This window comes from Bubalus kerabau, chromosome X, assembly GCF_029407905.1.
Source record: "Bubalus kerabau isolate K-KA32 ecotype Philippines breed swamp buffalo chromosome X, PCC_UOA_SB_1v2, whole genome shotgun sequence".
In the NCBI taxonomy this organism is placed as follows: domain Eukaryota; kingdom Metazoa; phylum Chordata; class Mammalia; order Artiodactyla; family Bovidae; genus Bubalus; species Bubalus kerabau.
The window spans coordinates 48,757,662-48,776,289 of record NC_073647.1 but is presented as its reverse complement, the minus strand read 5'-3'; the positions used below and the strand labels follow the sequence as shown (position 1 = coordinate 48,776,289).

The following is an 18,628-nucleotide window of genomic DNA, read 5'->3' as shown; positions in this document are numbered from 1 at the left end:
TCTCTCTGAGAGTGTCCAGGAGTCTCCGGCACAGGCCCAGGTCGACAGTGGGCTCATCAGTGTCTTTTCAAATGAGTCAGCTCTTCGCATCAGGCGGCCAAAGTATTGGAATTTCAGCTTCAGTATCAGTCATTCCAGTGAATATTCAGGACTGATTCCCTTGAGGATGGACTGGTTGAATCCCCTTGCAGTCCAAGGGACTCTCAAGAGTCTTCTCCAACACCACAGTTCAGAAGCATCAATTCTTTGGTGCTCAGCTTTCTTTATGGTCCAACTCTCACATCTATACATGACTGCTGGAAAAACCATAGCCTTGACTAGTCGGACCTTTGTTGGCAAAGTAATGTCTCTGTTTTTTAATATGCTGTCTAGGTTGGTCATAGCTTTCCTTCCAAGGAGTAAGTGTATTTTAATTTCATGGATGCAGTCACCATCTGCAGTGATTTTGGAGCCCCCAAAAATAAAGTCTGTCACTGTTTCCACTGTTTCTCCATCTATTTGCCATGAAGTGATGGGACCAGATGCCATGATCTTCGTTTTCTGAATGTTGAGCTTTAAGCCCACTTTTTCACTCTCCTCTTTCACTTTCATCAAGAGGCTCTTTGGTTCTTCACTTTCTGCCATAAGGGCAGTGTCATTTGCATATCTGAGGTTATTGGTATTTCTCCCGGCAATCTTGATTCCAGGTTGTGCTTTCTCTATCCCAGCGTTTCTTATGATGTACTCTGCAAAAAAGTTAAATAAGCAGGGTGACAATATACAGCCTTGGCATACTCCTTTCCCGATTTGGAACCATATACCAATTTGGAACCATTATACCATAGGCTGATAATATAGCTGATCATACCATATGGGAAGACTATAGCCTTGACTATATGGACCTTTGTCAGCAGAATAATTTCTCTGCTTTTCAACACACTGTCTAGGTTTGTCATAATTGCCTTCCTGCCAAGAAACAGGTGTCTTTGATTTCATGGCTGAAGTCACCATCCCCTTCTGTTTGCCATGCAGTAATGGGGCTGGAGAAGGCAATGGCAACCCACTCCAGTACTCTTTCCTGGAAAATCCCATGGATGGAGGAGCCTGGTAGTCGGCAGTCCATGGGGTCGCTAAGAGTCGGACACGACTGAAGCAATTTAGCAGTAGCAGCAGCAATGGGGCTGGATGCCATGATCTTAGTTTAATATTTAGTTTTAAGTCAACTCTTTCACTCTCCTTTCACCCTCCTCAAGGGGCCCTTTAGTTCCTCTTTGGTTTCTACCACTAGAGTGGTATCATCCACATATCTGAGGTTGTTAATGTTTCTCCTGCCTGTCTTGATTCCAGCTTGTAACTCATCCGGCCTGGCATTTCTTATGATGTGCTCAGTATATAGGTTAAACAAACAGGGTGACAGCAGACAGCCCTGTCGTACTTCCTTCTCAATCTTGAACCAGTCAGTTGTCCCATACAGGGTTCTAAATGTTGCTTCTTGACTCTCATATGGGTTTCTCGGGAGACAGGTAAGATGGTCTAGTATTCCCATCTCTCTAAGAGCTTTCCACAGTTTATTATGATCCACACAGTCAAAGGCTTTGGTGTAGTTGATGAAACAGAGGTAGATGTTTTTTTGGAATTCCCTTGCTTTCTTTATGATCCAGCTAATGCTGGCAATTTGATCTCTGGTTCCTCTGCATTTTCTAAATCCAGCTTGAACACCTGGAAGTTCATGGTTCACATATTGTTGAAGCCTAGCATGCAAGATTTTAAGCATGACCTTACTAGCATGGGAGATGAGTGTAGTTGTCCGATGGTTAGCATATTCTTTAGTATTGCCCTTCTTGGGAATTGGTATGGCGACTGATGCTGAAGTTGAAACTCCAGTATTTTGGTCACCTGATGCGAACAGCTGACTCATTGGAAAAGTCCCGGAGGCTGGGAAAGATTAAGATGAGATGGCTGGATGGCATTGCCGACACAATGGACATGAACTTGGGCAAACTTCGGGAGGTGGTGAGGGACAGAGAGCTTGGCATGCTTCAGTCAATGGAGTCGCAAAGAGTCAGACATGACTGGGTGACTGAACAACAGCAACAGTAGCTGATTCACAATGTTGTGACAACTTCAGGTGGACAGCAGAGGGACTCAGCCATCCATATACATGTATCCATTCTCCCCCAAACTCTCCTCCCATCCAGGCTGCCACAGAACATTGAACAGAGTTCCCTGTGCTATAGAGTAGGTCTTTGTTGGTTATCTATTTAAAATATAGCAGTCACTTCTATACAATGGTTTCCTAGGTAATAGTTCGACACTGCCATTCTTTAATATCAGATCTAATATATTCACTTCTTTAGAAGCTGTCCATGAAAAATTTATTCTCAGAAATCTTTTTTGTCTCCTTTCCATGCCTTTTTATTTTCTTTTGGAGTCCTCTTACAAGAAATTATCAAGTGTTTTGGGGCTAACAGAAGTTTTCCATCTTCTTTCTACACTCCATTTCATAGCAGGGCTAGTCATGGGCTAGGCAGCCTAGAATCATTAGTACATTTTATTATTTAATTGCTGACTCCCATAGTATTTCCCTAACAAACGAAAAAGCTTTTACTTTGACAAGAGTATTGTCATTCCAGTATATCCCCGTTGTCCTTTTAGAATCTGAATCTTTGGTATCTTTATATTTTCACGTCTGGGAGATAGAGTTCACTGACAGTGGATTTTTATCTTTGTTTCTTTGCAGATGTCCGCACACAAGCCATGTACCAGATGATGGATCAAGGCTTTGTAGGACTTATCTTTTCCTGCTTCATAGAAGATAAAAATACAAAGGTATTGTGTGTGCATGTCTCTCTGTGGGTGTAGGCATGTAGGCACGTGCAGGTATAAACATACACACAGAACAGAGAAATATCTTTGGGAATTTGCATAGTATGTCCAGGGAAGGTTTCAATGAGCAGGGTCATTGAGTCAGGACCTGAAGAAAGTGAGGGAGCAAGTCTTGTGGATTTCTTGGGGGAAGAGCATTCCAGGCAGGGGAAAGAGCCAGTGAAAAGACCCTGCGGTGAGCGTGGAACATTTTGGGGGACATCGAGGAAGTCAGTGTGGCTGCAACACGACCCTCTGTCCCAGCTTGCCTTCATCAGTCCCCGTTTCACCCCATTGCCCCCAGTCTCCTATTCAGGCCACACCTTTCCTTCTTAGAAGTATCGTTTGGATAACTCGTGTGCTCATCCTCCAGTGAGGTCTGGGGTGGGGGGTGCTGGTGGGCACATAGGGAAGGAGGGGGTGCAGAATCCATGACATCCATAAAACCAGTTAGGGAGAAACTGCAGTAACTGGGGAAGAGATAATGGACATTTGACTACAGCAGTAGGAGTAGAGTCAATGAGAAGTGGCCAGATTCTATATATTTTTTGGTGGCTAATCATAATAACAAGTGCCACCATTTATCACGTATTGTATGGCACTTAGTCATTATGTGTTTGACATAAATATGCTCAGACCCTGACAACAGCCTCTGAGGGTTATTATTATCCATATTTTCCGGATAAGTAAACTGAAGCTCAGAGTAGTTAAGCAGCTCAATCAATGGCTAGTCTTGCCATTCTTGGGGAAGATCCTCTGGAGAAAGACATGGCAACCCACTCCGGTATTCTTACCTGGAGAATCCCATGGACAGAGGAGTCTGGCGGGCTATAGTCCATAGGGTTGCAAAAAGTCAGACATGACTGAAGCAACTTAGCACACACACCATTCTCTATTTAGAGTGCCTCTGTTTGAGTTTTATGTTCTGATCAAGAGCTTTTACTATGTGTCACTGCAAATGAAAAGAAAATTTCACACTGCAAGTGTGAATTTTGCCAGCTCACCAAGTGTGTTCTGTTGTTTAGTACATTAGTTATAGTCTCAGGATCTATGTTCATAGTGAATAGTCTTCATAATATCGCTCTTGTGAAAACATTAAAGTTTAGTATCTTGAACTTCATAGTTCATTTGGAATGCTTCTGGCTTTGGCATTATAAATTTATTTACTGTCATTACAGATAGTTACAGAATCAGTTTGTCAGTTTCCAACAAAGAAGTCTGAATGGTCTCCTCAGTTTCTTGGGTCTCGCATTTGTGACCATTTCTCTGCTGTCATATGAGCAGATGTTTCATTGTAGCCATTTCATGTTGACTGAGTATTTTATCCTTCTTACAGAAACTGATTTATGCATATTTCATCTTTAGAAATCTCTTCTAACCTTCCAGTGTCAGAGGGGCATTTGAGTTTTAGGTTAGAGTCTACTAGGTTGCTGTACTTTTTCAATACTAATCCTCTGTGTGACTTTAATTTCTTTTTTTCTTTCTGTTTTTTTTTTTTTTTTTTTTTTTTTTAAGACTGGACGGGTACTCTATACTTGCTTTCAATCCATACAGGCCCAAAAGAGCTCAGAGTAAGTATGAAAGAGATATATGTATGTATTGGTGGGTTAATCTCCAGTCCACGGAATTGATTGTTTTGTTTCATTTTATTAATGTTTCTCTCATTAGTAAGACATGAAGAATTCTGTAGTCTATTTATACTTACTAACATCTCTGTGAGGAGTTAGCATCTTTTTATTTTTTTTTATTTTTTTATTTTTTTACAAGGCAGCACTTCAATACTAATTTTATTATCACTTAAAAAAAAAAAAAGAGTAAAGGACTTGAAAGATACATTATAAAAGAAGCTTAATATCATCTTTTTAGTATCTTGGATACTGTGGATCTACAAAGCTAGGCTAACATAAGCAGTCTGGACATTGCAATTACATCATTACAGCCCTGTCCCAGATTTCCTTTCCAGTATTATTCTAAACTGAGTTGCACTGTTAACTTTTCTTTTCTCTGATGAATTGTGAAACAAAGACTGAGTATGTAGTCTTACAGATTTGTATAAGCTCTTTTTTTTTTAATTTTATTTTATTTTTAAACTTTACATAATTGTATTAGTTTTGCCAAATATCAAAATGAATCCGCCACAGATTTGTATAAGCTCTTGTGTTTCCTGTGCCATGGACTTGATTTTAGACTTACAGCATCTCATTGAAATGTTTACCTAGCTTACTTCCTTCATTGAAATTTAGTTCAAGCTAAATTAGCAAATACAGTATCTACTTTATGCCATACACCGTGGCCTGCACCAAGTAGGCAGAGATGAAAGCCACGTTCAATATCTTATTAGGAGATAGAAGCAAAGAATGCTTCAGATTTTTTTCTTACAGTATTGGTCAATTTCTTATAATATCATTGTTTGAAAGAGCAAAGACCTGGGGAAAAGAACAGATGTCTCTCAGTACAGTACTGATTAAATAAATTATGATATATCTAAATAATAGAATAATATTTGACTATTAAAAATAGGAGACTCAGGAGAGATACATAAACATCTCCAAGATACATTGTTAAATAGTAATAGGCAAGATACAAGAATAGTATGTATAGAATGCTATACCATTCATGAATATCCGGACCAAAACACATCAGTCACCGCAGCAGAGAGGAAGTGGGAAGACTTCATTGTATTTTCACATGGGTTTGGAATGTTGAATCATACACAAGGGTTACAGTTTTCATCACAGTAATAGATGTATGTGTATAAAAATACAGAATGGTACACATTTTATGATCAATAGTCTTACTCCTCAGGAGGAACAACTTCTTTCTCCAAATCTTGTTTTTAGTTCTTCTGATATTTCCTTTGATATCTCTAAATAACATACTTTTGATATTCTTTCTTGATTTACTAATTTTAGATATTAACTCTTCTCACAAAGGAGGATTTAGCCCACTGATACCGCCTCATCTCCATTCTGCCCAGTGTAGTTATATTCCTCCTTTCTGTTCTTCTGTTGTTACTTTTCTAATCTTAAGTAGTTTGCTGCTTTACTTATCCTATCAATAGCAGATAACAGACAATATCTTTTGACTCCCTACTGTTACTGACAGATTGAATCAGTATCCAGAAACATCTCAACAAAGACAATTCCAAGACCAGAGGACTTCACTGGTTAATTCTGCCACCCAGTTAAAGAAGGATTAACACTAATCCTTCTCAAACTCTTTCCAGAGGCCAAAGATGCTATTGGATTCAGTGTGGTAGTATTTTGTTGAGGATTTTTGCATCTGTACTCATAATAACATTTTATAATTTTTTGTGATATCTTTGTCTAACTAGTTCTTATGTTGAACATCACTTGTATGCCAGGGTAAATCCCACTTGATCATGGTGTATAATCTTTTTAATATGCAAAAATCCTCAACAAAAGACTACCATACTGAATTCAACAGCACATAAGAAAGTCAGTTGATTAATACTCCATGTTAATAGAATGAAGAGGGGAAAAAAAACACATGATGCACAAAAAGCATTTGAAAAATTTACAAGTCATAATAAAAACACTAAAAAAACTAGGGATCTAGGGAACATGTCTCAATATTTATGGGCTTTTATGAATCCCACAGCTAACATTTTACTCAATGTTGAAAGACTGAAAGGTTTCTCCCATAAGATCAGGAACAAGACAAGGTTGCCCACTTTTATCACTTTTACTCAACATTTTACTGGTAGTTCCAGCCAAAACAATTAGGCAAAAACAGAAAAGGCATCCAAATTGGAAAGTAAAAAGTAAAACTATTTGCTGGTGATGTGATCCTATATATAGAAAATGTTAAAGAAACACCCCAGAGATACTAGAGTTGATAAACAAATTCAGAAAAGGTGCAGTGTTCAAAATCAGTTCTATTTCTATATACCAGCAATGAACCATCAAAAAAAGGACACTTTAAAAATCTATTTATGATGGCATCCAAAATAATAAAATACCTTGGAAAAAATTTAACCAAGAATGGAGACTTATAAAGTTAAAACTAGGATACATTGCTGAAAGGAAGAATACCTAAATATATTAAAAGACATCCCTTGTTCATGAATCAAAAGACATAATATTGTGAAGATGACAGTACTTACCCGAGTTTCAGTAAAATCCGTACAAAACTCCAATGGCCCTTTTTCCAGATATGAAAAAGATGATCCTCAAACTCATGGAATTCCAAAGTGTCCTGAAGAGTCAAAATATCAAAAAAGAAGAATCAAATTCGAGGAATCATACTTCCAGATTTCAGAACTTACTACAAAGTTTCACTAACTAAAGTTTGTGGATCTGGAAAAAGTAGAGACATAGAGACTAATGAAGTAAATAAAGCTGCTTATCTATGGCCAGTTGGTTTTCACCAAAGATGCTGATGTCATTCAATGAGGAAAGAAGAGTTTGTTCAATAAGTGGTGCTGGAACAACTGGTTATCCACATACACTAGGTATAAAAATGAAATCAAATCAATGACCTAAACAGAAGAGCTAAAACTATGAAATGCTTAGAAGAAAACATAGTGGTAAATTTTCCTGAAAGAAAATTTGTAGAAAGAAAGCTAAGCACCGAAGAATGGATGCTATTGAACTGTGGTGTTGGAGAAGAGTCTTGAGAGTCCCTTGGACTGCAAGGAGATCCAACCAGTCCATCCTAAGGGAGATCAGTCCTGGGTGTTCATTGGAAGGACTGATGTTGAAGCTGAAACTCCAATACTTTGGCCACCTGATGCGAAGAGCTGACTCATTTGAAAAGACACTGAAGAGCTGACTCATTTGAAAAGACACTGATGTTGGGAAAGATTGAAGGCAGGAGGAGAAGGGGACAACAGAGGATGAGATGGTTGGAGGGCATCACTGACTTGATGAACATAAGTTTGGGTAAACTCCAGGAGTTGGTGATGAACAGGGAGGCCTGGCATGCTGAGGTTCATGGGGTCGCAAAGAGTTGGACATGACTGAGCGACTGAACTGAACTGAAATTTTCATGACATTGGATTTGTTAATGGAATCTTATATATGACACCAAAAGCATGGATAACAAAAGAAAACAGATAAACTGGATTTCATAACAACTTTTCTGCATCAAATGACATTATCAAGGAAGCCAAATGACAACCTATAGAATAGGATAAAATATTGCAAATCTGATATCTGAATGAGTCTAGTATCCAGAATGTATAAAATGACATCTTAAAAATTTGCACAGGACTTGAATAGATATTTCTCCAAAGTAAATGTGCAAAAGGTCCACAGGCACATGGAAAGATGCTCAACATCATTAGTCATTTGGAAAATGCAAAGCAAAACTATAACAAGATCCCACCTTAATCCACTGAGTTGACCATAATATTAAAAATGGAGAATAACAAGTGTTGACAGAGATGTGTAGAAATTGCAGCCTTCAGGCATTGCTAGTGGGGAATGTAAAATGGTGAGGCTGCTGTGAAAAAGTATCGGGGAAGTTTTCCAAAAAGTTAAACACAGAATTCTCATATGACCTAGCAACTCTATTCCTAGGTATATACCAAAAAGAATTAAAAACAGGTACTCAAACACTTCGACATGAATATTTACAGCAGCACTGTTCACAATAGCCAAAAGTTGGAAATGACCCAAATGTCCATCAACTGATGAATAGATAAAATTTAGTATTGATATATGCATTCAGTGGACTATTACTCATCATAAAAATATGAATGAGGTACCAAAACATACTACAATGTGGAACGATCTTGAAAACATTAATGCTAAGTGAAGGAAGCCAAACAAAACAGGTCACATATTGTAGGATTTCATTTATATGAAGTATCCAGAATAGAGACAGAAAGACTGGTGTTTGGCATGGGTTGGTCAGAGGGAAGGATGGGGAGCAGTTGCTTTAATTGATATGGGATTTTATTTTGGGGTAATTAAAAATTTTTAGAACTACATAGAGGATGTGGTTTTACAACACTGTAAATGTACTAAATTCTATTGAATTGTTGCCTTTAAAATGGATAATTTTATGTTATGTAAATTTCACCTCGATTTTTAAAAATGGGCAAAGGACTCGAATTGCCACTTCTCCAAGGAGGATATACAGTGACCACAGAGATAGCTGCCCAACATCATTATTCTTTAAGACCTGTAATGAGATACTAGGATGGCTGTGGGCTTCCCTTGTGGCTCAGATGGTAAAGAATCCACCTGCAATGCAGGAGACCTGGGTTCGATCCTTAGGTCGGGAAGATCCCCTGGAGAAGGGAAAGGCTACCCACTCCAGTACTCTGGTGTGGAGAATTCCATGGACTGTATAGTCCATGGGGTTGCAAAGAGTCAGACACAGCTGAGCGACCTTCACTTTCTTTCACTTTCACTCTCCTGGCTTGCAGATGGTTGCCTTCTCATTGTGTCCTCATGTAGCCTTTCCTCCATACATGTGCATGCCTGTTGTTACTTTGCATGTCAAAGTTTCCTCTTCTTATAAGGGCACCAGTCAGACTGGACTTGGACCCAACCTTAACTGTCATTTTATTTTAATTACCTCTTCAAAGGCCCTTTCTCCAATGCCGTCACCTTCTGAGGTACTGGGGCTTAAGGTTTCAACATTTGAATTTGGGTGGAGGTGGGGCACAATTCAGACCATAACAGGGAGTGACTGCTTAACAGGTATGGGCTTTCATTTGGGGTGATGAAACTATTATAGAATTAGGTAACGGTAATGGTTGCACAATGTTGTGAATGTACAAGTACCTGAATCACAGACTTCAAATGGTTATAGTGGTGAATTTTATGTTCTCTGAATTTTACCTCCAAAAAACAGCTGGAGAGACCTGTACACTAAAAGGTCTATCAATCATAATAGTCCTAGAAAGTAGAGTTTGGTGCTGAAAATCCCCCTCTGCCCACTTCTATTTAACTTTATGCCTGAAGTCTTAGTGCAATAAAGCAAGAAATAAAAGGCATATGAATTGGAAAAGATAAATCGATCCCCATTTGCATAAGACATGGTTGTCTGCATAGAAAATCCCAAGGAATTTATAAAGAAATTTCTAGAACTAATAAGTGATTTAAATGATATCAACAGGATGCAGCGTCAACACACAAAGGGAATATTTCTATATGCTAGCAATAGAAAATCGGAAACAAATTTTTAACACAGTAATACAAGAAATGAAACAGGTGTAAAAATGTATCAAAATCTATCAAATCTACATGCTGAAGACCACAGAATGTTGATGAAAGATATCAAAGAAAACCTAGTTAAATGGAAAGACATACCATGTTTATGGACTGGAAGACTCAGCAGATTAATAGTCAAGATTTCAGTTCTCAAAATAATCTATAGATTTAGAGCAATAGTCAAAAGTTCAGCAAGAGTATTTTGTAGATACAAACTGATTCTAGCATTTATATGGAAAGGCAAAGGAAGTTGAAAACCTTCATTTTGAAAAGGAAAAATAAAGTTGGTGGAATCACACTACCCAGCTTTAGGACTTATTATGAAATGATAATAATTAAGACAGTATGGTATTGGTTAACACATAAACACCTAGATTAGTGGAACAGAATCGTGTTCAGAAATAGATCCCCACAAAGATTTTTGACAAAACTGAAGAGCTATTTAGTAGAGAAAGGAGGACAGTTTGACTACCATATACAAAATAAACGTCAATCTAAATCTCATACCAAACAAAAATTTAAAGGAATCGTAGGTCCAAACTGAAAACAGTATGGAAGTTTTAGGGGAAAAGATAGAAAATCTATAGAATATTGGGCTTGCCAACAATTTCTTATTCTTGGAACTGAAAGCATTTTCCATGAACTCATTTGCAAGAGAAAAGCAAAGTCACAGATGTAGAAAACAAACTTTTGGTTACCAGGGGGAAAAAGGAGGGTGCAGATAAATTGGGAGATTGGGATTGACATATACATGCTACTATATATAAAAAAGATAACTAATAAGGATCTACTATACAAAAACTAAGATCATGGCATTTGGTCCCATCAATTCATGGCAAATAAGATGGGCAAACAATGGAAACAGTGAGAGACTTTATTTTCTTGGGCTCCAAAATCACTGCAGATGGTGACTGCAGCCATGAAACTAAAAGACGCTTGCTCCTTGGAAGAAAAGCTATGACCAACCTAGAGAGCATATTAAAAAGCAGAGACATTACTTTGCCAACAAATGTCTGTCTAGTCAAAGCTATGGTTTTTCCAGTAGTCATGTATGAATGTGAGCGAGTTGGACCATAAACAAAGCTGAGCACTGAAGAATTGATGCTTTTGAACTGTGGTGTTGGAAAAGACTCTTGAGAGTCCCTTGGACTGCAAGGAGATCCAACCAGTCCATCCTAAAGGAAATCAGTCCTGAATATACATGGAAGGACTGATGCTGAAGCTGAAACTCCAATACTTTGGCCCCTCATGTGAAGAACTGACTCATTTGAAAAGACCCTGATGCTGGGAAATATTGAAGGCAGGAGGAGAAGGGGATGAGATGGTTGGATGGCATCACCCAACTGAATGGACATGAGTTTGAGCAAGCTCTGGGAGTTGGTGATGGACAGGGAAGCCTGGCATGCTGCTGTCAATGGGGTTGCAAAGAGTTGGACATGACTGAGTGGCTGAACTGAAAAACTGAAATTGAATACAGCACGGGGAACTCTTCTCAATCAATACTCTGTAATGACCTATATGGGAAATGAATCTTAAAAAGTTTGGATATATATATTTAACTGATTCAGTTTGCTGTACACCTGAAACTAACACAACATTGTAAATCAACTACAATAAATTTTTTAAAAAACATTTTCCATAAAAGAAATATGTGAACACCTCATCAAAATAAAAAACTCTACAGAATGAAAGAAACTAAAGATAATGTTTTCATTATCTTTACAGTAGCTACGGTAGGAAAATATTTCAAATCATTTATCTGACAAAAGACTTGTATATAGAATATACAAAGAACTCCCAAAACTCAACAATAAAAAAGGAAACAACCCAATAAAAAATGGGCAGAAGATATGAGCAGGTACTTCACCAAGAAGTATGTAAGAATGGCAAGTAAGCACATAAAAAGATGAACTGAACATCATTGTTCTGGAAAAGATACTGTACTGGGGAAGTGAAAATTGAAACTGCAATGAGATACCCCTACATATCTGTTGAGGTCCTTTAATGGACCAAAACCTGGTGGTCTGAAGTCGACGATAAGAAAGTGAAAGAGAGAGAGAAGCTGATATTCCTTGGTTTACGCAGAAAACCAATAAAGCTCTTGACACAGAGCTTGCACGGCTTCATGTAGGTACCAGGCACGCTCTCGAGAGGGTGAAGGCACAGTGCACCTTCTTGAGAGGGTCTTAGAAGCCCAGGCAAGAAAGTGAGCTCAGCGGGCTTCTGCACTTCAAAGAATTAGCCTGAGAGAGAGAGAAAGAAAGAAAGACACGGGGACCCAAGCTCTGATGGAGCAAAGCTGTTTTATTCAACATAGTGTGGGTATATATACTGTCTTATAAGGTAGCTATTTTCAGCAAAGATAAAAAATCAAAAGTCAAGACTTACAAGTTATCATAAGGCAATCCATATCAGAGAGGGTTGTAAATAATTACTTTTACCATATGGTTCATAAAAAGGAAGAGGGTTGTAAATAGTTACTTATCACCGTATGGAAAAACTAATGAAGGAAATGCATGCATTCTCAGCCGTGGGAGCAGCTTGCCAACTCCTCTTAATGCCTGAATATTCAGGAATTAATAAGGAACAGAGGATTCATGACATATCCAAAACAGCACGCAGGAAGCCTCCTGTTAAATGCTTCCTGACACATACCCATTAGAGTCACTAAAATAAAACTAACAGTGCCAAATGCTGGCAGGGATACAGACCAGAATTCTCATGATGCTGGTAGAAGTGTACAATGGTATTGTCACTTTAGAAAACTCTGACAGTTTTGTATAAAGTTTAATGTACACTTAATGTGTGACCCAGGAGTCTTACTCCATAGAGAACTGAACACAGTTTCACACAAACCCTGTTTGTATATGTATATGTATGTATGTATATATATTTCTTAATTTATTCATAATTGCCACAAAGTGGAAGCAACCCAAATTCCTTCAATAGGTGAATTGTTTATGAAAGTCTAAGACTTCCACTGAAGAACTAATCAGCAGTAAAAAGGAATGAACTTAAAAGAAATTTACATTTAATTGCCTGCCTGGGGTCTTAGTTGTAGAATGCAGGATCTTTAGTTACCACATGTGGGATTTAGTTCCCTGACCATGGATTGAACCCAGGTCCCCTGCATTGTGAGCTCGGAGTCTTAGCCACTGGACCACCAGGGAAGAGTCCCAGGAATGAACTTTTGATAACAAGCAACAACTTGGAAGAATTTCAGAGTCTGAGTGAAAGAAGTGAGTCTCCAAAGGCTACTTACAGTGTGATTGCACTCATATGATAGTCTCATATCAAAATTAAGAAATAGAAAACTTATTCAGTCTAATTACTAAAGTAGAGACTGAAAATTGTGATTAAAGATATATGATTTTAAAAGACAGCCAGTTTACATGGCTTTACAGCTAAATTCTAACCTTTGAAGGATGGATGGGTCTAATTCAATTTGTACATTATCACAAACGATATGAAAAGCTTAAAAGTTCCTCCATTTTTAAAACAGCTAGAATAATTTTAACACCAAAACCCGGTTCAAGATAACATAGAAGAAAACTATTGACCCATCTCATCTATAGATGTCAAACTTTAGAAAAAAATATCAGTAAATATAACTGTATTAGGGAACAATCCACAATGACCAAGTTCAGTTTAATCCACATATATAAAGTCCATTCAGCTTCAGGAAATTTCAGGGTAATTCAGGATGTTATATAATTCTTTACATTAACAAACTAAAGGAGAAAAAGCATATGGTTAGATCAATAGATACTGTGGAGACATCTGCTAAAAGTCATCCAACCAGTCCATTCTAAAGGAGATCAGCTCTGGGTGTTCTTTGGAAGGAATGATGCTAAAGCTGAAACTCCAGTACTTTGGCCACCTCATGCGAAGAGCTGACTCATTGGAAAAGACTCTGATGCTAGGAGGGATGGGGGGCAGGAGGAGAAGGGGATGACAGAGGATGAGATGGCTGGATGGCATCACCGACTTGATGGATGTGAGTTTGAGTGAACTCCAGGAGATGGTGATGGACAGGGAGGCCTGGCATGCTGCGATTCATGGGGTCGCAAGGAGTCGGACACGACTGAGTGACTGAACTGAACTGAACTGAATGGAAACTTAACAGGTACTTGTAACAACTCTGTTTCCCCTTTTACTAATGAGGAAATGAGCTTCAAGGTTAAAAAACTTGGTTGGAGTCCAAGGCTGGTGTACAGGGTCATTTTCAACGTCAAATGTTAATTTTCTCGAACTTTTTAAAAAATACTCATTTGGCTGCATGTGTCTTAGTTGTGGCATGTCTTAGTTGAGGCTTGAGGGCTTGGTTGCCTGGTGGCATGTGTGATCTTAGGTGCTCTGTTAGTGCAGTAGGGAAGAAAACCTATGACCAACCTAGACAGCAAATTAAAAAGCAAAGACATCACTTTGTCGACAAAGGTCCATCTAGTCAAAGCTATGATTTTTCCAGTAGTCATGTATGGATGTGAGAGTTGGACCATAAAGAAAGCTGAGCGCCAAAGAATTGATGCTTTTGAACTGTGGTGTTGGAGAAGACTCTTTAGAGTCCCTTAGGCTGCAAGGAGATCCAACCAGTCCATCTAAAAGAAATCAACCCTGAATATTCATTGGAAAGACTGTTGCTGAAGCTGAAGCTCCAATACTTTGGCCGCCTGATGTGAAGAGCTGACTTATTAGAAAAGATCCTGATGCTGGGAAGGATTGAAGGCAGGAGGAGAAGGAGAAGACAAAGGATAAGATGGTTGGATGGCATCACCGACTTGATGGATGTGAGTTTGCACAAACTCCAGGAGATGGTAAAGGACAGGGAAGCCTGGTGTGTTGCAGTCCCTGGGGTCACAAAGAGTTGGACACGACTGAGCAATAACTGTGTGTGATCTTAGTTCCCTGACCAGGGATGGAACCTGTGCCCCCTGCAGTGGAAGGTGGATTCTTAACTACTAGACTGCCAAGGAAGTCCCTCAAACATTAATTTTTACCAGTCTGACAGATGAGTTAACAGTATGCCACCAGTAAAGTGGATTTAGTGAGAGTGCCCATTTCCTGTTTGGCAGTTCTGAGTTGCCCATTCATATTCTTTACTTTTCTATATAGAGTTATTCTTTCTCCCTGCTGATTTGCATAATTTCTTTATATGTTCTAGAAATTTCATCTTTTTGTCTGTCACATATGTTGCAAAAATTTACTCCCAGGCTGACTTCGTTTATTGTGTCATGTATCAGGCGAAAGCTTTAAAACAATGAATCACTGTTATCCTTCATTTTATTTATGCTTTTTGCTTTTCTTCTTTCAAAGACCTTTCTTTTCTTCATGATTATAAATAATAGTTGTATGTATTTTCTTCTTATAAAAACCTATAGAACCTATATTATGGACCTATAGATTTGAATAGCAGATTGGGTGGCAAATAACATTCTTTCTGACTATAATGGGAATACTTCTGATGTTCCACCATTAAGTATGAGTTGTTATGATTATGTTGTATTTAGAACCTATATTAAGGACCTATCGGAGAAGGCAATGGCACCCCATTCCAGTACTTTTGCCTGGAAAATCCCATGGACGGAGGAGCCTGGTAGGCTGCAGTCCATGGGGTCACTAAAGTCGGACACGACTGAGCAACTTCACTTTCACTTTTCACTTTCATGCATTGGAGAAGGAAATGGCAACCCACTCCAGTGTTCTTGCCTGGGGAATCCCAGGGACGGGGGAGCCTGGTGGGCTGCCGTCTATGGGGTCGTACAGAGTTGGACACGACTGAAGTGACTTAGCGATTATGGACCTATAGATTTTGAACCTATATTTTGGACCCATAGATTTGAATAGCAGAGTTGGGTGGCAAATAACATTCTTTCTTACTCTAATGGAATACTTCTGATGTTCCACCATTAAATATGAGTATCTTATGATTTTGTGGTAGACACCCTCTATTCCTTTATTAAGTTAAGGAGGTTTCTAATTCTAATTTACTGAGAATTTTTAATAATTGTCTTGAGTTTTATCAAATGCCTATTTGTCATTTCCTGAGATGATAATGAGGAGAGTGAAAAAGTTGGCTTAAAGCTCAACATTCAGAAAACTAAGATCATGGCATCTGGTCCCATCACTTCATGGCAAATAGATGGGGAAACAGTGGAAACAGTGTCAGACTTTATTTTTTTGGGCTCCCAAATCACTGCAAATGGTGATTGCAGCCATGAAATTAAAAGACACTTACTCCTTGGAAGGAAAGTTATGACCAACCTAGATAGCATATTCAAAAGCAGAGACATTACTTTGCCAACAAAGGTCCGTCTAGTCAAGGCTATGGTTTTTCCAGTGGTCATGTATGGATGTGAGAGTTGGACTGTGAAGAAAGCTGAGCACCGAAGAATTTATGCCTTTGAACTGTGGTGTTGGAGAAGACTTTTGAGAGTCCCTTAGACTGCAAGGAGATCCAACCAGTCCATTCTGAAGGAGATCAGTCCTGGGTGTTCTTTGGAAGGACTGATGTTGAAGCTGAAACTCCAATACTTAGGCCACCTCATGCAAAGAGTTGACTCATTGGAAAAGACTCTGATTCTGGGAGGGATTGGGGGCAGGAGGAGAAGGGGACGACAGAGGATGAGATGGCTGGATGGCATCACCGACTCAATGGACATGAGTTTGGGTGAACTCCGGGAGTTGGTGATGGACAGGGAGGCCTGGCGTGCTGCAATTCATGGGGTCGCAAAGAGTCGGACATGACTCAGCGACTGAACTGAGATGATAATGTGGTTGTTTCCCTTTAAAGTTGGAAATGATTTACATTGAAAGCTTTTAAAACAGTGAACTGTTGTTACATTCCTGAGATAAACCCTACTTTGCCATGATATATTGTTCTTTTAACAAAGTAGATTCTAGTTGCTAATATTTGGTTTAAGATTGTTATATCTGTGTTCATATGTGAGATTAGTCTGCAGTGTTCTTGTCTTGTACTAATCTGGTTTTGGTATCAGGATTATTAGGTTATAAAATAAGTTGGATTTTTTTCTCTTGTTTGGAAAGACTGCATAGCATAATAAGAACATGGCTCTATAGTCAGATGCTTTGGATGGAATCTTGATTTTCTGCTATCTTGATGTCTAACACTATAGGTTACTTTCACCTATTTTTGAACCATATGTAAATAGAGCCATATAATATGTACTCTTTTGGGTCTAGTTTCTATCAATCAGTATTATGTTTGTGAGGTTCATCCATGTGGTTACATGAAGCAACAGTTTAGTTATTCTCATTGCTGTATAGTGTTCCACTGTCTGAATATACCATACTTTGTTTATTCATTCTTTATTGAGAGATAATTTCAGGTTTTAAAAGGCTTTTTACAAATTATGGTGCTACAAATATTCTTGTGAACAGATGTACATTTACTAGATATTTCTGTTGGGTACATATCTAGGAGTGGAATGCATATGTATAGTTGTATATATTCAGCTTTAGTAGATAATTCAGAAGTTTTCCCAAAGTGTCTATTGCTTTTCACTCCTAACACCAATGTTGGAGAGTTGCTTCCTGCACATTCCTGCTAATACTCAGTAACATCTGTCTTGTTCATTTTTGCCATTCTGGTAGAGTATTGCACTGTGGCTTTACTTTGCATTTTGTTGGTCACTCGTAAAGTTGAAAACTTTTTCTTTCTTTTTTTTTAGTTCTAGCATTTTATTATTACATGAACAGCATCTGTCTTATACACATATGTGCGCTTCTCTGGTGGCTCAGCTGGTAAAGAATCTACCTGCAATGCGGGAGACCTGGGTTGGATCCCTGGGTTAGGAAGATCCCCTGGAGAAGGGAACGGCTACCCACTCCAGTATTCCAGCCTGGAGGATTCCATGGAATATAGTCCACGGGGTCACAAAGGGTCGAATATGACTGAGTGACTTTCACTATACACATATATAATCCTTGAATTAAACTATGTGTTCACATCCCCCAAATAGATTAAGCCCTATATTCCTAACCCTAAAATTAAAGTCAAATAATCAGGATGTTTTTATTCAGGTCCATAACATGTGATAACAATTTATTAGGTTGTGTTAGTTAAAATTACATTTGGTTGAGAACAAAGTAAATTTTTTAAAAAATAATGCCTTTAGCAAAGTTAAAGTTTAAATCTCCATCATGGGGAAAAAAAGTAAACAAGTTGACTGTTTTACCTAGGTAAATATGTACTCAGTCACTCAGTCGTGTCTGACTCTTTGTGACCCCATGGACTACACAGCATGCAAGGCTCCTCTGTCCATAGGCTTTCCCAGGCAAGAATACTGGAGTGGGTTGCCATTTCCTTCACCAGGGTATCTTCCCGACCTAGGGATTGAACCCATGTCTCCCGTGTCTCCTGCATTGGCAGGTAGATTCTTTACCACTGAGCCACCTGGGAAACCTGAAATATGAATTAAATATCAGCACAGTCAAGGAATAGACATATCCAACACTTCTGAAGTTTCCTTTTGTTTTTGTTTTGTTTCATTTAATTTTGTTTTCATGATAAGAAGACAACATGAGAACTACACTCAACAAAATTTGAAATCCACAATACTGTATGTCCACTGAATAAC

General features: G+C 38.5%; 1 protein-coding gene across 1 annotated transcript in view; it reads left to right on the top strand.

Annotated features, from left to right (window-relative positions):
* The window catches only part of BRCC3 (BRCA1/BRCA2-containing complex subunit 3), a 76,027-nt gene that overhangs the window by 21,306 nt on the left and 36,093 nt on the right, over positions 1 to 18,628 (top strand). The window contains exons 6-7 of the mRNA XM_055562985.1: positions 2,720 to 2,808; positions 4,360 to 4,415. Of these exons, the coding sequence (XP_055418960.1) occupies positions 2,720 to 2,808; positions 4,360 to 4,415 (145 nt within the window). The remainder of the gene's footprint in view (positions 1 to 2,719; positions 2,809 to 4,359; positions 4,416 to 18,628) is intronic.